Genomic DNA, 25,112 nt, shown 5'->3' with positions numbered 1-25,112 from the left:
ACTTAGTGTGTGCTTGGGCTGAGCATTGAAGCTTTTATGTGTAGAGACTTTTTTTGGAGTTAAACGCCAGCTTTTATGCCAGTTTGGGCGTTTAACTCCAATTCTTATGCCAGTTCCGGCGTTAAACGCTGGGAATTCTGAGGCTGATTTGCAACGCCAGTTTGGGCCATCAAATCTCGGGCAAAGTATGGACTATTATACATTGCTGGAAAGCCCAGGATGTCTACTTTCCAACGCCGTTGCGAGCGCGTATTATACATTGCTGGAAAGCCCAGGATGTCTACTTTCCAACGCCGTTGAGAGCGCGCCAATTGGGCTTCTGTAGCTCCAGAAAATCCACTTTGAGTGCAGGGAGGTCAGAATCCAACAGCATCTGCAGTCCTTTTCAGCCTCTGAATCAGATTTTTGCTCAGGACCCTCAATTTCAGCCAGAAAATACCTGAAATCACAGAAAAACACACAAACTCATAGTAAAGTCCAAAAAAATGAATTTTAACTAAAAACTAATAAAAATATACTAAAAACTAACTAAAATATACTAAAAACATACTGAAAACAATGCCAAAAAGCGTATAAATTATCCGCTCATCAACCACCAAACCCAAACTTTCCCCACGATGTATCTTGACACTAAAATAACTCATTCTCTGAACAATCTATCAGACAAACATAACAAACTTTATAAAATTCATTGATCAAAAACAACAAAAATGCATAAATGCAATAACTAGGGCAAAATAAAAACTTCCCAAACAAAACAAGAAACCAATATGGAACTATAAAATAAAACAATCACACATACAGCATCATTACATATCAACATGCATTAAGATGAAAACCAAATAATGGGTTGAGGAGATTTGATAACGGAATACCTGACACGATCTTCTTTAGGAAAGGAAGGGTTTCAAACTAACTGCTTCTATGGACCTTTAATGTTACTGAAGGACAATGTCACCTCTCTAGCTGTGAATTGCAACCCTTGGGTGACGATCGGTAGGGTTTATGGGTTTCTTTAATCGTTTCGTACTTCTCAAGAAGAAGAAGAAGAGTCAGAGTAAGTATGCGTTCTGTCCAAACGCGGAAACCACAACACGTCTATTAACCCTTGCCCCCTCTTGTTTGCCACGTCGGACACGACGTTAACTATTTCACTCCCACTTAACGGCAGGACTTGATTGATGCAAATCAAAACTATTTTGGACATAAATAGGACACTTTAAACGTTGGAGACTAAAATAGAATTCACCCCAAATGTAAGGGACCAATTTAGTACTTTACCCTTTGCATCTATATTTACTAGAGTTTGCACATTTGAATCAATACGATTTGCACCCATGTTTTTCAAAATTTGCACACATGAATTTGTAAAATTTATTTATTAAAGACAATTTAGTGTTTGTGCTGGTCTCCAATAATTTCTCATAAAAAAAAAACTTAAAAACATTGTAAGGATATAATACATTATAGTATTTTAGGCATCATTCAATATATAGTGAGCAAATTGTTTAGTAAAATAAAATAAAGAATTATGGTCATCAACCAAATTTTTTGAATAATTATGGAACACATTAGCAAAGATAGAAGAGAAAGAGTAGCAACATAAGATTATGTGAGAAGAGATAAAAAAAATGTGTAAAATAAATGATAATTTATATAGTAAATATGAGTAGAAGTGAGAATAAAAAGAAAAAACAAATTCAGTTTTATCAATAAATTTATATAAATTAAAGAGAAATGACATTACTATTAAATGTATAAAGTAACCTACATAAAAATAAAGAGTAAAAAAGATTAAAAGGTAAGATTAAACACTACATAAGAAGAATAAAAAATAATATGATGGTAGAAAAATTATAAAATGACAATTTAACTAAAATGTATATATCCCAATATTAGCAGTTATGTAATATGTTAAGAGTTTTATGTATTATTATTTGATTTTTTTATACATTATAAATAAATTGATAGATAAATAAAAAATTTTTATAACATAATTTTTTTCAAATAAAATAATAGACAATTGATATAAATTAACAATTTTTATATTATATTTTTTGTGTCATATTTTTTTTATAAAATTAAATAATTTAATATGAAAAATTATAAGATTAATGCTAGATTCATTACATAAATGCTAGTCATTATAATAATATAAATGTAATTTTAAGATAAATACTTTTTTCTATGTTATTACAATAAATGATATGATAATTTTATATGAAATTTAAAATTGTGTCATTTATTTATCATAATACTACTTTAGACATTTTTTAATATATTATAATAAATAGATATGTAGGAGTAATCCCGAAATTGCACTAAAAAATTATGTAAATGAAATTAATTTAATTTGTTATGAGGATTAATTTATTAATTAATTATTTTATTTTAAAAAATTTTCCTATAATTGACTTAGAAGGGAAATTTGTCCATAAGGGGTAAAAGCGTCCAAGCAGAAGTAGCCGGGGAGAAGAACAACAGGGGGTATAACCGTACAACTAAAGAAAAAATGAGAGGTAACTACACAAACCAGGAGGGAAGCAAGAACCCACACGAGAAAAAAAGCATCAAAATTAAAGTAGTAGAAGAAGATGAACGAAGATGGTATCACCTCTGCGAATCCCAATTCCTCTCTTCCCAAACCTCCCTCTTCATCTCCAACTCCTGCTGCTAGGTCCTCTCTCTCTCTAGCCCTATCCTTAAAAACTTCCAATTCAATTTCATACTCTCTAATTTCTTCTCTAGGGTTCTTCAATTTTCCTCTTTTGTGCTAATTTGTAATTTTTATTACTATTTTGTTTTTTTATGTCTTTCAGCTCTGCTGGGGCTTCGTGGCCTGCCGTTCCGGCGAATGTTGCTGACGGAGAGGGCCGCCATAATGGCAAATCAAGCGCCGAATCGGATTTGGCAGCTGCCGCCGGCTTCTCTTCGGATTCAAACCTTTCGTGTAGGCCTTGGGAGCGTGGAGATTTGCTCCGGCGCCTTTCCACTTTTAAACACGCCGGAAAAATGCCCAAGGTTCGGTTAGATTCTTCTCTGTTTTTGGGGTCTTATAGTGTGATTGAATTGTTTAGCTTGTGGTTTCAATTAGTTTGTATTGTTGGTGATAGTTTGTGGTCAGAATCATAATGAGAATAAAGTTTACAATGGAAAGAAGTGATTTGGAAAAATTAATTGAAGCAAAATGCATGGTTACTGACGTTCGTGGAAGTTTTAGAACTGAGTGTTATGCTGGGAGCAATAGTTTGGGAGCTGTGACTTTTATACTTGTGTTCAGAAGATTCTATGTAGGTTGGTTGTTTGTTGTATTGTGGTGAAGAAAAAAAAGATATTCGAGAGACAAGAGGGAACTGTGAGAAATGATTCAAGACGAGAATTTTGAGAGAGGTTTAACCATATCAACAGAGGTTTAACCATCCTATTGCTATGTGTAACAAATCACTAACTACTTGTCATGGATAAACTTTTTAAGAGTGTTTTAAGTTATTGAATACAGGCACATGGGTAGCTTTGTATCTTAAGATGCCCCCTCAACAAGAGCTTCGTGGACAATGCACAGTTTAACCTGTCTCATTCTAAAATATACATTATCATTCAGAAGAATAGGGTTAACAAGGATTGAAATCTTCAATACTTGGCCATAGAGACTTTTATACCATGTTATACAATGATTTTGTAGAAGCTTAAACAATTTGTTAAAGATAAATAAATAATTTTATCTATTAATACAATAACACTACATAACATTCTTGTAACAGCCATATAACATCATTATATTTCTTTTGCAGATTGCTGGCTCATTGGCTTGTGCCAAAAGGGGCTGGGTGAATCTTGATGTTGCCAAGATTGAGTGTGAGGTATGCTATTTCTTCTGAATGACACTTTTGGCTAGTTTGCTAGCAGCGGTTAAGTATTGTGTTACATATATCAGATGAGATATAATTTGCAAGCTTCTGGTGAGTCTGGGGTGCTTTTTGGAAACATGACATGTTTTGGTTGGGAGCTCAAGCTTGGTTCTATCTTTCTGGACACTCATCTATTTTCGGGGATGACACTTGACAATATAGCTGAAACTGGACTTGCATTAATTTCCTATTTGATTTCATCACCTTACTATATCCTTCTTGTTACCCATAATTTTTAGGTTCTTACTGCCTTATATTGTTTTTTATGTCATTTGATTCCATTGGTACTTTCTGGGTTTTGATTTTTGCTTTTTGTATATCTTTTGAAGCTGATGGTTCCAATGAAGAACTTTCTAAACAGCTTGATAGAGCTCACAAAGCCACTTGTCCTTGGAGAGGTAATAGCTGTCCAGAAAGCTTGGTGCAGTTCCCTCCGACTTCACTTTCGGCTCTAATTGGAGGTTATAAGGATCGGTGTGATGGACTCCTGCAGTTTTACTCCCTCCCGGTTGTATCGCCGGCTGCTGTTGAGCATATGCGAGTTACACATAACTCTCAAATTGACCGGTTTCTTGCTCAATCGCAAAGTCAGACAGCTGGGGAAATAGGCTACAGAGAAAGTGCTTCTGGAATGGGATTTGCTGGAGAACAGGCTCTTCATTCATATTCTTATGTAAGATTTTATTGTGATAACTTTTTCCATCTAATTGTTTATTAAAGTGTATTCTATTCTGGCCTTTTTACCCCCTTGTTTTATTATTTCCATCCTTATAAATTAATCTTCCATTTCAATAGGCCCAGAAACTCATAAGTCTTTGTGGATGGGAGCCAAGGTGGCTTCCAAATGTGCTTGACTGTGAAGAGCAGTCTGCCGAATCTGCTAAAAATGGTTGCAGCTCTGGTCCAGCCAAAGGCTCGGCTCCAAGCAAGAAGGAATTTTCAACTTCATGGATAGATGCTGGGGACAACGATGCACTAGGTTCAGAATTCAATTGTGAATCTAGGTCACCTTTGTTAGATTGTAGCTTGTGCGGAGCCACAGTTAGAGTGTGGGATTTCTTACTTGTCCCTCGGCCTGTTCATTTGGCTCCCTGTGTCATTGATACCCCTCAAACAAGCAAGAAAATGGCATCAACACGAGGAATAAGTGCTGCGAGTGGGATCAATGAATGGGCTGCTGTGGATGCTGTTGAAAAAGAGCCATTTGGAGATCATGATGAGGCTACAACATCTGATAAAAGGCAACTTTTATACAATAAAAGCTTAGATTTAAATCTTAAAATGGCTAGTGGGCCATCTGGTTCACTAATAAATTTGACTTCAACCTTGGAACATGTGCAAGATACCAGCGAAGGAAGAGATTTAATGGCTGGACGTCCTTCTGGAAGTGAGGTCGGTGGTCGCTCTGGATCTTATGAACCACAAGGCCCAAATGCCCGCAAGCGCAAGTTGGACGATGGTGTAACCACATCTAGCAAGCCACAACAGGTGGGCAGTGCTGAAAGAACTATAATTGACGGTGATAATAATGAAGTCACTGGTGGTCAACAGCATTCAGCTGGCCCTTTTAAGCGAGCCCGTGATGTTACTCATTCAGAGGCATTCCTAATTCCACCGCGAAAACCTTCTCGTTCTCTACCCAACCATTCATTAGATGTTCAAATAGAAGGTGATGCTAATATGGTTAACGAAGCAAATCCAGAAAGGGATCACGTTGTTGGCAATCCATCTACTAGAGATTCCACCCATGCTTCCTCTATTATTGCGATGAATACAGTTTATCACAGCTCAGATGAGGAATCTATGGAAAGTGTTGATAATTGTCCTGTAGATGTTAATGACGTCAACTTCCCTTCTGTTGATTTGAATGAAACATCAGAGTTAAATAGCAGTTATCAAGGACAGCAGAGTGGTTGTTTACAACCACTTTTAGAAAGAGCAGGAGGTGAGACAGGTGTTAGCAGTTCTAATGCTTGTGGAGAAGTTTTGAACACTGAGATGTTAACTGCATTAGCTAGGGATGGGCCTAGCTTTGGTATTAGTGGAGGAAGTGTTGGCATGGGTACGAGTCATGAAACTGAAATTCATGGAACTGATATCTCAGTTCATAGAGGTGATAGTTTAGGTGATGTTGAACCAATTGCTGAAGTAGTTGAAAATCAGGGCCAGGATGCTGAATTTGCACGTTCAAATGGCCTTATTGTCGATTTTGTGCCTGAGGAAGCTAGTAAAGGAGATCCTCAAGGAGATAGTCAAGCTGTGGTGTCTCAATCTACCCCAAGGACTGATAGTGGCTCAAAAATATTAGTTTTAACAAAGGTAGAATCCATTGCAAGTGGTGAGAAGACAAATAGCAGTCTGCAGATGCTTGGCCATGAAAATGGTGCCCACCCATCACTTTCTTGCAATGCTATCATGTGTTCTGCCTATGAAGTATCCAAAGAAGTCACTCAGAATGGGAAGGATGATGGTGCATGCCATGAATCAAGCTCTTTACTTGCAGATGTTGTGGGTATGTCTAATTATAATATTTTGATTATTTTTTCTCTTTCACTCAATACTGAAGATGATGATATCTCTTTTGCTTGTTATTCACTCTGAGTTTTTGAATCTTACTGTAATATGATAACTAGTTTCTCTAGTGAAGAAATTATGTGATGCTCATTTGTACAAAGTTATTTAAAGGAAAAAAGGCCAGCCCAATGCAAAGCATCCTGCATTATGTAATTTCAAGGGAAGGGTTGCATCCAAATGGTATAATAATTTAGGCATTGTAACCTGGTGCAAGCATCAGTGACTGATTCCATGGCTTGAATCCGTGACGTCACACGGAGACAACTTAACTGTTGTCCCAAAGTTCCCATTCAATTATACAAAGTTATTAGGCTATTAGAAAATTCTAAGGTCAATTTCAAAAGTAACATAATTTCAGAATGACATATGTTTGTAACTAATTTGTCAAGCTGGCAAAGTAGTGGAGTGAGAAAAGTATTCTGTTATGGGAGAGGTGAGAGGCATACAAGTGAAAGGGGAGAGATAGTGAGGAGATTATCTTAGAATTTTGGAATAGAACAAAACTTGGAGGGTGCCAAATACTTGGTGTGCACTTTTTTCATATGATTTATACAGAAAATAAACATACCAGGAGAGGGAAAGTAATCTGGGCATCTGGTGTTCTTCCCAATCCCATGTTTGTTACTATACAAGTTTATACCTATTTGATACCATTATAACATTTATTAAAACTGCATTAACTGTTATTTTGCTTTGGTTTAGCTATTCTGCTATTTTCTGTAAATGGTTGAGTGAAGTGGAAATAACCTATCCAAAATGAGGAACAAGGGTAATGTTGCAGATTAGAATGCTAAATTTGCAATTTATGTCATACATAAGGTAGCATTTGTTTTGAGGTACTGAGACAGAGACTGAGACTCAGTATTATGTTTGTTGGTTTAGAGACTGGTACTAAAATTCTTGTTTCTGTCTCCAAAATTTCAGTACCTCTAAAAAGTAGGGACACAGGGGACTAAAATTTTTAGAGATGGAGACTGAAACTTTAATAACATTTTATACCTAAAATACCCTTATTTCAATTACTTAATTTCAATTTTACCCTTTGTGTAAATTAAATTAGAGTTTCATTCTTGTTTCAATTTCTGTCTCCTATTTTGCATCAAACAGAATATTGAGATTTATTTTAATTTTTGTTTCTTAGTCTCTGTCTCTCAGTCTCAGTCTTTCCGTCTCTATCTCTCCACCAAACACTTACCTAAGAGAACAGAGTTTGTACTCCTGCAAAGCTTCATTAACCTACAGCTGGTTTAACCTGATAAATAGATAATTACAACTGCAGAATCCCACAGAATTTGAATGCATAATTATAGATGCAAATCCCGTAGAATTTGCAGATTCGAATGAGCGAATATTCTACTAATATGGAGGCAGATATTCTGTTAATGTTCTGTCATAATATCCGATCAATTCTATTGACAGAAAATTCTCAAAATTGCTCTTGGTGATATATTTCATTTGAAAATTTTGTTAATCAATATCCTTCTCCTTCATTGTGCAATTTGGATGGCTGGAATGATTCCCCCTCCCCCTCTCTTCCATCCCATTTATAGTGCCATATAATTGTTGATATCGGACAATATTACATATTAATAATTGATTTTACATTCATGACTCATTATTTATAATGTTCTTACATTATGAAATATGAAATATAACTTCATTGTGAATTAAGTTGATTTCTTGGTGGTTGCATTAATAATTACGGAGTCAATTGTGGATTGTTCTTAAAACAAGTTAACTTCATTTGTTTAAGCACACTAGCAAAGTCTCTAATCTTGTGCTGAAATCAAGTGCTGCGGATACCCAAACATTCTGCCCCTATTTGTAGAACCTCTCTTTTTGCTACAAATTTTTCATATAATGCTGACTAATTCATCTAAGACATCTCGCACGTGATTGTCTGCCTTCCTATTCTAGTGGCAGTGTACCTTAACAATAACAATTGGCTCTAATCTTCAGGGACTCCTTATAGAGAGAACATAAATGGGGGTGTTGAATTTGACCCCATCAAACTGCATAATGATTGCTGTCCTTGGGTGAATGGGGATGTTGCTGCTGCTGGTTGTCATAATCCTACCTCCAGTTCTGGTCTTGGTACCATAGCTCTGTGTGGCTGGCAGCTGACTTTGGAAGCTCTGGATTCTTTCCAGTCACTTGGACATCTTCCAGTGCAGACTCTGGAATCTGAGTCAGCAGCATCCATGTGCAAGGTTTGTTCTGGTTGTCTCTCTCAGTATTGTCCATGATAAAATAGAGAACCTTTCAGTTAGATGTTTAATGCTGTTATGAGTGTTCTTGTTTTCATATAGTATATTCCCTGATGTGTAATTAAAAAAATGGCTACAAGGGACATAGATGTGAAAAAAATAGATACGAAAAACAACTGAACTTGGACTTTGCATAAATGGTCTCTTAGAAACAGTGACGTAGGATGATAAGAAGCTTTTTGACGAGAAGCTTTTGGCAGGGCAGCTGCCCCCTGCCCTTGAGAAGCTCTGTTGTTGACTTGCTGCTTAGAAAATAGAAATCTAAATGGCTTGGAACTTGGGCCTTTCTATGTATGACATAAATTGCAATTTCTTCAAATGTGTAAAGACCTTCAAAATTACTCTTAAGAACCCACTGAGTAACCAATGAAGCTTTGCAGCATGTTTGGTAATCACACATCTTGGAGAAATGATACTATTTTTCTTAATATATTTTTTTAAAGCTGTCTGATGAAACCCTTGATTATAAGCTGTTGAGTTTAAAACAAGTTAATTGAAACACACACATGTTGGATGTGGAAGATTCTCCAGCTTGACGTCTGTTTGTCACAGGGCTTAAGTTCCTTCTCCGAGAAATGAGTATCATTCTTGTATGCATATTTAAAGCCATTATTTTATATTGGATATTTCTCCAATCTTCATTTCCAGTTTTGATGTTATATTAGATGTTGGATTGGTTTTTCATAAGTCCAATAAAAGTTGTTGCATCAAAAGCCTTGTTGAGGTGTAGAAATTGATGTAGGATTATAGATAAATGTCAGCCAGTGGTGAAGAACTCTCTTCGTTTACAAATAATTGTAATCTGACAATGTACCTATAGACTGTGTTTGGTTATGGCCGGAAGAAAATAAGACACATAAATACACAAATAGACATAGATATGACTATACACAACTTTTTTTGGTTTGTTTAAATAATAGACAACACAATACACAAATCATAATTATATTAAAATGTCAATATTATTTTTCTCTTTCCATCATCAACACCATATCCCAGTAACATCACATTTGCGGTCCCATCTTAATTTGTTACTTTTATTTTAAGATTGGCGTAGTCATTATAAATATTTTCAACAATTCAAATATAGAAATAACAAAATTCAGATATAAATTATTATAAAAAAATTAAAAATGAAAATAAAGGAAAAGAAGAAAGTTATGGAAGTTGCTATGTCTTCTCCAAGAAATGATGGTGTTGATGTCTTCTTTTTCAAAAGGAGATTAGATTTGCACGATGGTATGGAAAACACCGTAAATGGCTTAAATAGGAGGGAGGGAGGGAGAGAGAGAAGGAAGGAACGATTAGATGTTGTCATGAGAGAGAAGCAAAAGACAGCATATTCAATTAAATGCTGTCATGAGAGAGAAGCAAAAGTGAGAGTAAACGAGAAGGACAACATATTGGTGAGGGTAAAGGAGAAGGAAGGTACTATTTGGGGGAAGGATTTGTGTCCAACGTAGGAAATTTGGGCTTTTTTATTGATATATGCATGGAAAATTTTTTATTTCTCATAATATGAACACTGATCTCAAATTGCACATGATCAATTCGTAACCCTTATCCAGGAAATGAAAATAGGCACCATTTTATGTAAGGTGGCCAAGAATTGGGTGCTGACATCTGACACACGCCATGGCAAGTTCATCAGCCACGAAATGGAGCATTTCAAGGCACACATGAAGTGATATAGAATAGTAGATATGTCATGGATTTCTGAATATCTAAAAATATGCAATCTATTTATTAATCAACTACAATCATTTAAAAATAGAAAAATATCATTTATGTTCAGTAATTTTTTAATTAAAATTAGTTTCACAATAAAATTGATTAACTCAAGATGATAAACCATTACAACTCCTTTAATGTTATATTTGAAGCCTTATGTACCACACATTGCTTGTTCAGATTGGCGCAACCTGAACCTGACCACAACAAAATAAATGACGGACTTGTATCAATTATAGGCATAAGGTAATAGACAGTGGCGCTTAATTGATAAATGTTATTTTTTCAAAGAAAAGTCTTTTTTTTGTTTGAATTAAAATCTCAGCATAAATGTAATCTTTGTTGTTAATATATTTTTATCATTATAATCATTATCTTCAAAATTCAAACTCTATACATCAACTTCTAAGATTTCAGCTAAATCATAGCATCCTCTTTATACTCTTTTTTCTCTCAATTTTAATTTTTTCTTTCTCTATGCTAGTTACACTTCTAGTTCACGTGAGTCAACTATTTATAATAAAATTGTATGATATAATAATGTAAATTTGTACTATATAGTATTTTTTATTATCATTGAAAATTTGATTCAAAATAATAAAATTATATAATATAAAATTGTACTATTTAGTATTTTTTTATCATCATTAATGATTTGATTTTAAATAATAAAGTTATATAATGTAATAAAATTATATAATATAATTTCAGTTGTGGAATGGGCCAATTCGTATGTGTTGAGTTGGCCACTTCGTGTGTGTTAGCCTTGAAATGCTCCATTTCGTGGTTGGTGAGTTTGGCATGGCTTTTGTGGCCACCTTATATGAAATGGTGCCTATTTCTATTTCATGGGTGAGGGTTACGAATTGGCCATGCGCAATTTGAAAGGAATTTTCATTCATGCGTATTAGGAGAAATAAAGAATTTTTCATACATATATCAATAAAAAAAATCGAAAATCTGTCTCAACTTGCTGAAGAGATACAGAATACACGTCTATTGTGTGTAACTGTGTACCATGGTGTCTTAAAAAATTCTCTCTCCAATCAAATGGTAGACGTGTGCCAATTTTTATGTATTAGATTGGACACACCCACTAACCAAACACCGTCATAGTGTACATCTTTCCTTTTGTTTTCTTTCCCTTTTTTTATTTTTTTTATGTTTTTTTTTGTGCGTTTCCTCAAATAAAAGGAGAATATCCTTTTTGTTATGAAAAGTCTATCGTTTAGACATAAAAGTTCTTATTTGGACATCTTGATTGAGCTATTGAATTTCTGTTTTAAATTTTCTGGCAAGGATATTGGTAGTAATTAATTGAAATTTTAGCATGGGCTTATTGATGCCCACCTTTGCCTAATTCGATTCGCTAGAGAGAGAATCTTGTGACTCTTTCTATTGTGCAAGTGGAAGTGGAATTGGTTGCATTAATCTACTTTTTTTTGTAGGTTTTTTTGTAGGTTATATATTTAGTTATGCAACATTTTTTATTGTTTCTACATGGTATAAATTTGGTTAATGTAATTTTTTTTTATTTGTATTCACATCCTTTTTTTCTATAGAAAAAGTGGTTTATAGACCTTTATATTTAATTTTGACTTATATTTCTATGACTAAGATTCGATTTGTATGATTGATTAATACTAATAGAAAATTAACTACTATGACAAGGAAAAATTTAATTTCAGAGGAGGAAGAAGAGAAAAAAAAAATAGAATAAAAATGTTACTTGATTGTTGATCCTCATAAAAAGAAATAAGCAAAAATTTCATCATTAAGTCAGCAATGGAAAATTCATGAAAAATTAGAATTATTATTGTGTAACAGTAAATCTACACGTTTTAACAGTACATCTGGCAAATGGGGTATTTGGAAATGATTGAGAGTAATAGTATTCTTCAAGGAGAATTGTTTGCTATTTGGAGAGGATATCTCTTAGCTTGGGATGTGGGTCAACGAGATGTTATTTGTGAGACGGATTGTGTGAAAGCATTTAATCTTATTACTCAAGATGGTTTTGGGTTTATTGATCCATTGGTGCTCAAAATAAGAGATATCATGCATTGGAATTGGCGTGTTGACTTTCGTTTGATTATGAGAGATGCAAACACGATGGCAGATACTATAACAAAGATCGCGATGAAGTTACAACTTTTGCATGTGGAGCTTCTTTCACCTTGGGAGGAGTTTAAGAGTAGTCTTAAACGGGACTGTCCCTCTATTTAAGTAGTTCCTTGTTTTGTTTGTTTAATTTATTTCAGTCACAAAAAAAAAATCTGCACGTTTTTGTCGACGTCGTTTTTGGATTGAAGACCAAGAGAAAATTATTAGAATTTTGGGTTATCTAAACACATACTTCATGGAATGGTTAACGCATCTTTGTTGTTTAGTGCAACAAGATCAAGTTGGTAAGTAAAGGTAAGTTTAAAGTTTTTCTTCCATGTTTGTTTTTATGATCAAGGACCACAGGAGGGCTCCTTTACCATTTCGTACAAATGTTTTATTCTATTTGTACAAAATAATATAGGGGGTGATTCCAATATCTGCTTGTGCATTACTTGTCAACCCTTCTTATTAGTTATTGTTCAATTGAATTCAAATTGGAATTAAAACTCAAAGCAAATGCAGGTTGATGTTTTATTCGAAAACTAAAATTGTGAGAATCCAATTTTGATTGTTATCTTTTAAGATAAAGGATAATTAATAACAAAGAATCAAATTTTTTAATTGAGTTGTACTTGTTCATTTTGATGAATTTATCATATGAATGTCTACTTTATTACTTTTTCAAAGTTCATTGTCTGAGGAATACTTATTTTATATTACGATTTCGTTAGCAATCATAAAAGATAATTCTCCTTTAAAATATCCATATTTGTTACTACCTTTTTTCTCCATAAATTTTGAACTCACTAAGTTCCTAATGAAGGAAGTGAGAGCTATCCTCAATCAACAAGCATAATACAAACATGAAAACAAGCAACCAAAGTTAGAATAAAACAATATAATATTAATTCCCTAAAGACCTTAAAAGCAAGTAAACACCAAGGAGCACCCGCGAAACAGAGGCCATAAACACCTTCATCTTAAATTCAACAAGTCTTCGACCAGCGTATCCCGTGATGATCAGTTTCATTTAGCATTCATAGGTTTCAACTCTTGTATATATATCACCAATTATTCTTTTCTCCTATCCCCCCACCATTGGTTGGTAAGGAATTGAACTCATTCACACGTACACCAGAAGTTCCTTTCTTCTTATGAAAAATACGACAGTTGCACTCCTTCCAAGTTGCCCAAAGAACAGGGAAAAAGCATATCATTCATTCCCATTTTTGTATTTTTCTAATACCCAGATCCATCCAGCATTCAAAGCAATCTTTTGGAAATTGTGGCCAAACCTAAGACATTCTCCACCTTTGAACAATAGTGTAACATCTTATCACACATAACTTTATGCCTAGATCGTCAATCAAAGGTGGTGAGGCGCTACGACTTCTAAAACAAAAATACGTACGTAGATATATATGAAAGATAGTTTAACTAGGAGCTTTGAAGGAAAGGTTAGACAAAACTAAAATAGAAAATCGCGTCACACTTGTACGATTAAGAATAAAATGTGTAGATAACAATGAGATAGAAGACATAATATATATATATATATATATAGGATAAAGAGTTCCAAAGGAAATACATATCAAGCTCCAGCCTCGACCTGTGAAGCAAAGGCCAGCTAAAATATTTATATATACAACACAAATGATACCAAAAGATAAATACAATTTTTGTTTCTCTGAAATCAACCTCTAGGAGGGACAATACAAGTTTTATACAAAAGTGGAGAATGTACAGACACATACACACATACTAAATACATAATATGAAATCCCCAAACAGTAGATCTTCGCTTCCAAGAATCACCCAGCACACTTAGCGAGGTGCCTCACATCCTACATATGAAAAAAAATAAGAAATATGTAGGGAATGAAAATCGAGGGTTCTCAGTATGGTAACAACACCCAAATAGATAAGATATAAGGCTTTGGAAAGCCAAAGGCAATCCTAAACTCCATAATCCTAGATCAAGCCTAAAGTTCTCAATAAACCAGAAATAGTATAATTCCATCCAGGGATTCTAATCTATCTCTTCATTTTCAGTTTTCTGCAAATCCCCCAATCACCAATATGGAACAACTCTCAGCGTCACCTCCGCCAGCATAAGGGATCTCTCAAAAGCAAACACATACAAGGCATACAAGTAATACACAATTAAGAAAACAGATAAGGCATTTAAGTCATGTAGCATATAGATATAGATAAATGATTAGGAAAGCCAAAACACAAACTGCATACTCAAACAACTCATACAAATGCACATGATGCATGTCTGCCCTATGGCCAATGAGCTCATCTGTCAGTTATACAGCCAAAATCAACATGTCCAGTAGTAAACCTTGGACAATCCTTGCGTGCGTGCATCCCCAAGAGTTATTCATATACATGTTCATTCATTTATCTTCTCACTGGGGGGATAATCCAGAAAGTTAAAGTGTCTGGCCACATCTTGCGACGAAGCGTCAACAGAGTATTGAGTCTCAACCTGGAGCAAGTGGGGCAAACCACTGCATCTACCCAGGAAAACTCGTATCTCAGATATTTAAATGCACATGCCATTTAGATTTTTAGATTATAATTCATCAATATCATCATTGCCATCAATCATATCTTATTCAGCATTATCAACACCTCGTTAATTCAATTATTCACTTTGCAAATCTTTCTCATTGTCAATCTAACTCTCTCCGTATGTTCGCTCTTATTCTGAAGCCTATAAACTAGCTATCAAACCTTAAATTGGATTTACAAAGGTTTGGAAAGATACAGAAATGGTTGAAAATTCAAAAATACAACTTTGGTAAAATAGGGTGGCATGCGTATACGCAAGATTTGAAGAATGACAGTGCCACGTACGCATGCATCTGTCTGCGTACGCAAAAGTACTGGGTAGAGCCCAATGCTTGCGTCGCGAACACCCTCCCGCTATCAATTTTCTTAAAAAGCTATTTTGCTGCAGAATTTAACTTTTTATACAAAATTTCAAACACACATAACTTTTTTGTGAAAAATCATTTCCATCCATTCTTCAATCGTTATAAACTCCACGGATCCAATTTTCATTTGAAATAAGTTTCACTAAATTTGGAGAACCGGAAACCAAGTTATGACCATTGAAGTTGGTTAAAAATAGGTTTTCACCAAAATTTTTCAAATCCTCTAGTTTTTAAAACTCTCATTCCAAAACCAAACCAATCACACCATAATCAATACCAATACTCCTACATATTATCAGATGCTCTTTAATCACTTCACAATCATTCCAACACCTAAGTTCTTTAATTCATTCAAATATTTCCACTCATAATTCCACTAATTACAACAATTATTATCAATCATGATCACATCCACAACTACATTCACATAGCATTATATTAAAGTCCCATTATATAACTCATTTCACCCTCAATCAACACACATTCTCAATTCTCAAATAAATCAACAATTCACACAATTTAACCTATCTTACGGAGAACCAACCTAACTTTCACATAACCATATGTACTATTGATAAGTCCATATTTGACGATAAATTTTGGATTGATTTGAGTAGATTTCATCATATAAACCCATATTTATTCATTCAAATAGCATACTTTTGTGTTCTCTCCCTAAATTGAGCCTAATTGTGAAAACATGCTATTTTTTGCTTAATTTAACTAATTTTATTCCACTTTCATTCCATTCGATGCTTTGATATTTTTGATGAGTGATTTCAGGTATAATAGGATGGAATGACTAGATGAGAGTGGAGGAGAAGCATGCAAGAAGGAGAAAACATGAAGAAATCACAAGAGGAGCACACAACCATGTGTGCGTACGCACAACATCCTGTGCGTATGCACAAGAGAAAAATTCAGCAAGTGTGCATACGCACACATCTGTGCGTACGCACGAGTCCTAGCACGTGACCTCATTAATGCAAATCGTTGGGGGCAATTTCTTGGCCTCCAGAGCCCAGTTTTGGACTTTCTGAAGCTGATTGAGTGCTATATCAAAGGGGCATCACTCCATATCAAGTGGAGAGAAATTAGGGTAGATTAGAAATATGCTTTAGGTCATGTTCTAGAGAGAGAAGCTCTCTCATCTCCCTAGAATTAGGGTAGATTAGGTTAGATCTCTCTTAGATTTAGGTTTAATTCTTGTTTTTATTTAGTTTTTCTTGCCATTTATTGTTATTTCACTCTCTACTTCTATTTGTTATTTGCCCTCTTTTGTTCTTTTATGTTTATGACACTTTGTTACTTTAAATTTTAATTAATGCAATTCATGTTTTGTGTTTCTTATTACTTAATTTAGTTGTTATTATTGTTTTTTTGCAATTGGTAGTTGTAGATTTTATTATCTCTTGTTATTTTACTATGCTTCTCTTTTATACCTTCCAAGTGTTTGATAAATACTTGGTTGAATTTTTGCCTAGTTTTTCGCACTCTTGGTTGGAAAATTGGATAATTAGATGAACTTGAGTTGTGGATGTCCATTCTACACTGTGTGAGGATTGTTAGTTGATTTGGTTTTCACTAACTCTAAGCCTTCTATTAATAGAGTTGGCTAGAACTTTAGGATTGAGATCAATTATGCCCTTTTGACTAATTTTCGATGTTAGGATTGACTAATTGGGATTAATTCTACACAGTTCATAACTAGGATAGGAATCTTTAATTCTCCAATTCTTGCCAAGAGCCTTTTTTGCCATTTAATTTCTATTTTCATTGCTTTTACTTGCTTCCCATGTAATTACTTGCCATTTTAATTTCTTGCCTCTTATAATTAAAACCCTCAAATCCTCCATAGCCAATAATAGAGCATTTCATTGCAACTCCTAGGGAAGACGACTCGAGACTTAATACTCCCGGTTATTTTGTATTGATTGTGATATCTCTTGGAATTAAAATTTGATTTGAGAATTACTTGTCGGTTTGGAACTATACTTGCAACGAAGTTATTTCCTCTAACCGAGAAGAAAATTCTAAGCTGACGGTTTTGCTCTTTCAAGTTTTTGGCGCTGTTGCTGGGGAGTTGCAATGGTGTTATATTGTTGGCAATTGTTAATATGTGAATATGTAAATAGTTTATTTTTGATTGATTGCTTGTTTTTGCTAGTTTTAGGAGTTCATTTTATTTGTTCTTCTTACCTTTGGTTTTTATTTTCTTTTTATCCTATGAATTCTCTCCCATCGCATTATGAGTTTTGTTGCTATTGTGTTATAGGAATTGGAAATTTCAAATGCTTGTTACCTAGATGGAATGAAAGGAATTCACAACAAGATTTGGGTGCACAAGCTTTGGAATCTCAAAAGCCTTGGAGAATACAAGCTTGGGTGGGATTTCAAAGAGGTTTGAAACACAAGCCTCCTTGATGAGAGCTTCTCAATAAAGTCCAACTTAAGGACTCTAAATAGAAGTTCTAGGTGGGAGACACCCCACCATGGTAACATTGTTCTTACCTTTTCTTTTTGTTTATAATTTGACTTTATTGCATTTTGCTTATTTTAGTTATCTTAGAATTAGTTTAATTTTGAGATTTGTTAAGTTAATTTCTGTATGGATCATGAATTTATGGGTTTTGGATGTTTTGGGGTTGAGCGTTTGTTGAGCTAAGGCTTAGTGCCTTGGAATTTGAAGAAAATTTGCACTGTGCGTGCGCACACCACTGTGCGTACGCACACAATCACTAAAATTCGCGTCTTGTGCGTACGCACCACCCTGTGGGTATGCACACCAGCATGTATGCCCTCTGTTGGGAGTGCTTGCATGCCTTGTGCGCACGCATCTCCCTTTGTTTTGCGCTTTGTGTGTGCGCACGCCCTTGTGTGTACGCACACAACCTTATTTTTGCACGCTGTATGCGTACGCACCACCTTGTGCGTACGCACACTCGCCTGCCCTCCTTCTACTGGGAGTGTTGGCACACCCTGTGCCTATGAACCTCTGCTCAATTTTGTCCCTGTGTGCACACGCACACGTGATCTTTTCCCAAGTAAAAAAAAAGAGTCATGTGCGTGCGCACACTTCTTGATTCCCTCTCTGTTCAGAGCGTTCACACACCCTTGTGCGAGCGCACACCTTCCAATGTTCACCTTATGTGCGTACGCACAAGTACTGTTTTGTGTAAAATTTTTATTACACTTTGAATTCAGCCCTAACGCACTTCCGCCACCTCCATCTTTCTCTTCTCCTGCTTTTCCCTTATTTTTCTACTTGTTTTACTTAGTTTTTATTGCATCTCATTTTCGTTTTAGTAATTATATTAGGTTTGGTTTAGTTGTTAATTGAATAAATTGCAAATGTTTGATTGATGTTGATTGGGTTGCTTTTTGATTGAATTTCATCAATGCACTTATACTTTGCTTTAAATACTAGTACCTAGTGGGTTTGATAATTCTTGTTTTGATTGCACCCTAGGACAAATTATGTAAGTGCATTGAATTAAGTGAATTGAGTTGAAAATTTTTATTCATCATGATTTTCATATCAAATTCATCACATGTCCGGTACTTGTTTCTTGTTAATGCTTTGTATTTGTTTGAGTGACTTAACTTGATTCTTATCAAGCTTATCACTTTTTGCAACAAGTACCTTTACCATGTGACTTTTTCATTATGTTTCATGATGAATAAGGAGTTTCTGTTCATTATTGGATTGGTTATTGTTTATTGTGCTCCTATATCAATTTTGCGCCTTCACTTGCACAATTTCAATATCTAAAATCTCAAATATTTAATTCACTTTAGTTGTGGTTACCTAGGTTTGCTTTTGCTTTACTCCTTTGCTTCTCTTTACTTGCAACCGGGGCCACTTAGTTGAGGAACACATGCTATTTTTTTTGCTTGTGTGGTTTCTATTTTTACCCGGCCAATGTGTGTGTTCTAAACCGTGCATACTTAGGATACGCACATTGTCTTTTATCATACCACACTACTATGACTTGTTCCTCAATTCTTATTTATTTGTTTTCTACAGTAACCCGAGCCCGAGTACCCACCAGTTGAAGGTGGAGCCTCATAGTTCTTCATTCCCGGATTGAGTGCATGCACGGAGGACCGTGCAACATTTAAGTGTTGGAAAATGTAGGATCCGCAATTCTCGGGGCGTAAATTTCTCTTTCTGAACACTTTGCATTAATTTCTAGTTCTTAGTTATTATGTTCTTTGTGAATACTTGTGAATATTTCATTGCGTTGCACTTTTCTTAGTTTGCATTTATATACATATATATCTTAGCTTGTTATAGTTTTATAGTAGTAAATATTTGCATGTTGCATGTCAGAATAAATAAGATTGGTAAAACAACAAAGAATTTTCAAGAAATCCCTTCTAGGACATTCCATTGAGTAGATTTAAAACTTGTTTTTCAACTTGCTTGAAGTATTCTTATGAAACATAGAAAAGAGTTTGAACAAAACACCAAGTGAGATTTGAGCTTTAATTGTATGGTTTCACATTTTCAACCATAAATTTTGTTTTTGTGTGCTATACTCTTTTATGATTGTGATCTTAGATTTGCTTGAGTCTTTATGTCCTATATTTGATGTTTTGAATGCATATTGTATGATTGAGGCCATTATTGAAATTAAACTCACTAATCCATATGGCCAACCCTTATATCTACCTTTGTAAACTATTTTTGAGCCTTTTAATTCCCCTTTTATTCTAATTTTAAGCACATCATTTGCTCTAAGCGAAAAACCATTAATGTCCATAAATTGTATCTTTGATTAACTTGGGTTTGAAGAATGTGTTACTCAAGTGTGGGGGAATTTGTGGGAAACATTGGTAGAAGGTTATTTTGGGTGTTCATTGAGAAAATTTAGGAAAATGGGTAAACACTCATGCATTTATTACTTAAAATATATGCATCTCTTTTCGATGATAAAAGAAAAGAGAAATTTTGGTGTATATACTTTCTGAAAAAAAAAGAAAAGAAAAAAAAGAAAAGAAATGACAATAATAATGTAAATAAATGATGCATATGTGTGTGAATTAGAAAAAAGATGCATGAGTGAATGTGAGAAAAGAAATGAATGGGAAGCAATTAAATTTAGCTTAGTATAATGTTGTAGGTCATTCTAGAGAGAGAAGCTCCCCCTTCTCTCTAGAAATTAGGGTTATTAGTTTAATTTCTTTGTAATTTCTCATTTTAATTCTTGTCTTCATCTAGTTTCTTTTACCTTTCTTTATTCTATTGTCTTAATTTCCTTAGTTTATCTTGTCATTTTCTCAATTTTGCCACTTTTATGTATTTGCACTCTTTGTTAATTTTAATTTCTATTTATGTAATTTATGTTTTATGTTCATTTAATGCTTGTTTGGGTTATTGTGATTATTTTCTTGCTTTTGGTAGTTAGATTTTATTTTTATGTAGTTTAATATTATTTTATTTTCATGCACACCAAGTGTTTGATAAAATGTTTGGCTTAGTATTTACCTAGTTTTTCTTCACTCTTGGCTTGGAATTGAGGACTTTGGTGACCCTTTTGTCACTTTTATGTTATGAACACTTTTGTTGACTTTAATTTCATTTAATGCAAATTTATGTTTCTATGTTATTATTGTTTTCTTTAGTTATTATTATTTTCTTGCATTTGGTAGTTTTGGATTTTATTATTATTACAATTTAATATGCTTTTATTTTCATGTACACCAAGTATTTGATAAAAATGCTTGGCTTAGTTTTTACCTAGTTTTTCTTCACTCTTGGCTTGGAATTGAGAACTTTGGTGACCCTTGAGTCATTGATGTCCATTTTTGATTGATATATTAGAGTAGTTAGTTGATTTGATTTCGAATAACTCTAAGTCTCCCATTAATAGAGTTGACTAGGACTTATGGATTAAAATCAATTATGCCTATTTGACTTATCCTCGATGTAGGGTTGACTAAGTAGGATTAACTCTTCATAATCATCATATGTTTGTGGTCAATGGCTAGGATAGGCAAACTTAACTCTCAATCCTTGCCAAGAGGTTTTTTAGTATTTGAATTTCCCCTTTCTTTGATTAATTGCCTTGAGTTTAATTGCTTTGATATTTAGTTATTACATGCTCATTTACTTTCTTGATATTTACATTACTTGCTCTCTTGCCATTAACCCCATTTTTCAAATAGCCAATAATTGAGCATTTCATTCGCAAGTCCTAGGGAAGACGACCCGGAATTTAAAACTCCCGGTTTACATTTGTTTTGGATTGTGACAATTTTTTGATTTAAATTTTGATTTTGAGAGTTCATTGTTGGTTTGGACTATGTTATTAACGAAGTGATTTTTAATTTGATTAATTCTAAAACGAAAAAAATTTTCACATCAAGTTTTCAATTGATGAATCCATATTTGATGATATCTTTTGGTTTGATTTGAGTAGATTTCATCATATAAATCCACATTTATTCACCTAAATAGCATGCTTTTGTGTTTTCTCTTTAAATTATGTCCAATTGTGAAAACATGCTATTTTGAGCTAAATTTAATCAATTTTGTTCCACTTTTATTCCATTCGATGCCTTGATGGTTTTGATGAGTGATTCCAGGTGTAATAGGTTGGAATGGCTTGAAAAAAGTGGAAGAAAAGCATGCAATTGGGAGAGAACATGAAGAAAACAAAAAAAAAGCACACACTGGAGGGTGAGTATGCATAACCTACTATGCGTATGCGCAAGAAGCACAACAGCATGTGTGCGCACGCACAAGTGAAAGATCAGCAAGTGTGTGTACGCACAAGTCCTGGCACGTGACTCACTTAAAGGAAAATGCTGAGGGCGATTTCTGAGCCTTCAGAGCCCAGTTTTGGACTTTCTGAAGCTGATGGAGTGCTATATCAAAGGGGCATCACTCTAGGTCAAGAGAAGAGCAATTAGGGTAGATTAAAAACATGCTTTAGGTTGTATTCTAGAGAGAGAAGCTCTCCTTTCTCTCTAGAATTAGGGTAGATTAGGCTAAATCTCTCATAAATTTAGGTTTAATTCTTGTTTTTCTTTAGTTTTCCTTGTCATTTATTGTTCTTGCACTCTTGTTCTTTAATTCTATTTGTTATTTCCCTTCTTTTGCTTTTTTATGTTTATGACACTTTGTTACTTTTGATTTTAATTAATGCAATTCATGTTTTATGTTAAAAAAATGAATGGGTTGAATTAGAAAAGATAAAGAATGTTAAATAAAAGAATGCATATGTGGTTGAATTAGAAAGAAGAATGCATGAGAGAATAAGAAAAAGAAATGAATGGGAAGTTAGGTTGGTTTCTTTTGTACATAGGATGATATAGGATTAGGTGGGATACTTGAGCTAATCAAAGATCCAATTCACTAAGTCCACTTAACCATATTAATCCTACCCTTACCCTAACCCCATTACAACCCTCTAAAGACCTCATGATATTTGCATTAATGAATCAAGTATTTGTTGATTGCTAGATGACTAGCAAATCTTATAAAACATGATTAAAAGAGAATTGAGTGATTAAGCCCTAAAGACTAAGCGACTAGAGTGTATACACAACTGTTGAGGGGTTCAATTACTCAATTATATGTTTCCATCTCTTATCCTATATCTTCTTGCAAGTTGCTTGTTAGTTTTTGAAAATTTCAAATCAAATCTTTGGATGTGGATCATATTGCATTAATTCCTTGTTTTGGCCCTAATGATTTATTTTGGATTGATTGGAATTCTCTTGTTTGTTTTTGCTAAACTCAATAGGAACCAGAGTATAAATATAGATAGATAGTATTTAGTATAGTTGCATGCATGTAAGTAGTTGCATTAAATAAGTTGCTAACCCTTTTTACCATTCTCCTTTGATTATGATTAGCATGAGGACATGCTATTGTTTAAGTGTGGTGGAATTGATGAGTTCATATTTGACGATAAGTTTTGGATTGCTTGAGTGGATTTCATCATATAAACCCACATTTATTCATCAAATAGCATACTATTGTGTTCTCTCCCTTAATTGAGTCTAATTGTGAAAACATGTTATTTTGTGCTTAATTTAACTAATTTTATTCCACTTTCATTCCATTCGATACCTTGATAATTTTTTATGAGTGATTTCAGGTATAATAGATTGGAATGGCTTGATGAGAGTGGAAGAAAAGCATGCAAGAGGAAAACATGAAGAAATCAAAGAAGGAGCACACATCCATGTGTGCGCATGCACAACATCCTATGCGGCTGTGCATACGCACAAGTCCCAGCACGTGACCTCATTAATACAAATCACTGGGGGTGATTTCTGGGTCTCCAAAGCCTAGTTTTGGACTTTCTAAAGCTGATTGAGTGCTATATCAAAGGGGCATCACTCCATGTCAAGTGGAGAGCAATTAGTGTAGATTAGAAACATGCTTTAGGCTATATTCTAGAGAGAGAAGCTAGAAGCTCTCCCTTCTCTATAGAATTAGGGTAGATTAGGTTAGATCTCTCTTAGATTTAGGTTTAATTCTTGTTTTCATTTAGTTTTCCTTGCCATTTATTTGTTATTTCTTCTCTTTTGTTCTTTTATGTTTATGACACTTTGTTACTTTTAATTTTAGTTAATACAATTCATGTTTTGTGTTTCTTATTGCTTAATTTAGTTGTTATTATTGTTTTCTTGCAATTGGTAGTTGTAGATTTTATTATCTCTTGTGATTTTACCTTCTCTTTTATACCTTCCAAGTGTTTGATAAAATGCTTGGTTGGATTTTTGCCTAGTTTTTCACACTCTTAATTAGGAAATTGGATAACTAGGTGAACTTGAGTTGTGGATGTCCATTCTACATTGTGTGAGGATTGTTAGTTGATTTGATTTCCACTAACTCTAAGCCTTCCATTAATAGAGGTGGCTAGGACTTGTGGATTGAGATCAATTATGCCCTTTTGACTAATTCTCGATGTTAGGATTGACTAATTGGAATTAATTCTACACAATTACCATGTTTATGGTCCATAACTAGGATAAGAATCTTGAATTCCCCAATTCATGGCAAGAGCCCTTTTTGCCATTTATTTTCCATTTTCATTGCTTTTACTTGCTTCTCATTTAATTACTTGCCATTTTAATTTCTTGCCTCTTATAATTAAAACCCTCAAATCCCTCAGAGCCAATAATAGAGCATTTCATTGCAACTCCTAGGAAAGACGATCCGGGACTTAAAACTCCTGGTTATTTTGTATTGATTGTGACATCTCTTAGAATTAAAATTTGATTTGAGCATTACTTGTCAGTTTGGAACTATACTTGCAACAAAGTTATTTCCTCTAACCGAGAAAAAAATTCTAAGCCGACGGTTTTGCTCTTTCAACTATCTACAAGAAGCCAAAACCTTTGATACCATAATGTAACACCCTATCACACAGAATTTTACGCCTAGGTCATAAATCAAATGTGGTGAGGTGCTACGACCTCTAAAACAAAAATACGTACATAGATATATATGAAAGATAGTTTAACTAGGAGCCTTAAAGGAAAGGTTAGACAAAACTAAAATAGAAAATCGCATCACATTCGTACGGTTAAGAATAAAACGTGTAGATATCAATGAAACA

The 25,112-nt window shown here is 34.2% G+C and overlaps 2 protein-coding genes across 2 annotated transcripts; both read left to right on the top strand.

Annotated features, from left to right (window-relative positions):
* The first annotated feature begins 2,512 nt into the window (after positions 1–2,512).
* On the top strand, positions 2,513–3,878 carry LOC107459408 (uncharacterized). The gene is made up of 3 exons (XM_016077641.3): positions 2,513–2,677; positions 2,820–3,021; positions 3,792–3,878. Exons 1-3 carry the CDS (start codon positions 2,595–2,597, stop codon positions 3,876–3,878), a joined length of 372 nt encoding a protein of 123 aa, XP_015933127.1. The 5' UTR covers positions 2,513–2,594.
* A 4-nt stretch (positions 3,879–3,882) lies between these two features.
* LOC107459745 (uncharacterized) lies at positions 3,883–9,297 on the top strand. Its single transcript, XM_016077997.3, has 3 exons — positions 3,883–4,581; positions 4,704–6,420; positions 8,442–9,297. The coding sequence occupies exons 1-3, from the start codon at positions 4,174–4,176 to the stop codon at positions 8,726–8,728; spliced, it is 2,412 nt and encodes an 803-aa protein (XP_015933483.1). The 5' UTR covers positions 3,883–4,173; the 3' UTR covers positions 8,729–9,297.
* The last annotated feature ends 15,815 nt before the right edge of the window (positions 9,298–25,112 follow it).

This window comes from Arachis duranensis, chromosome 7 (assembly GCF_000817695.3).
Source record: "Arachis duranensis cultivar V14167 chromosome 7, aradu.V14167.gnm2.J7QH, whole genome shotgun sequence".
In the NCBI taxonomy this organism is placed as follows: Eukaryota; Viridiplantae; Streptophyta; class Magnoliopsida; order Fabales; family Fabaceae; genus Arachis; species Arachis duranensis.
Note: the sequence above shows the minus strand (reverse complement) of the source record. Positions and strands in the feature narration are given on the sequence as shown.

Coding starts and splice junctions, on each gene's coding strand:
- LOC107459745 (XM_016077997.3), top strand. CDS start 4,174: ATGTCATTTGATTCCATTGGTACTTTCTGGGTTTTGATTTTTGCTTTT. Junction 4,582..4,703: donor CTCTTCATTCATATTCTTAT/GTAAGATTTTAT, acceptor CCATTTCAATAG/GCCCAGAAACTCATAAGTCT. Junction 6,421..8,441: donor TTTACTTGCAGATGTTGTGG/GTATGTCTAATT, acceptor TCTAATCTTCAG/GGACTCCTTATAGAGAGAAC.
- LOC107459408 (XM_016077641.3), top strand. CDS start 2,595: ATGAACGAAGATGGTATCACCTCTGCGAATCCCAATTCCTCTCTTCCC. Junction 2,678..2,819: donor TCTCCAACTCCTGCTGCTAG/GTCCTCTCTCTC, acceptor TATGTCTTTCAG/CTCTGCTGGGGCTTCGTGGC. Junction 3,022..3,791: donor ACGCCGGAAAAATGCCCAAG/GTTCGGTTAGAT, acceptor TTTCTTTTGCAG/ATTGCTGGCTCATTGGCTTG.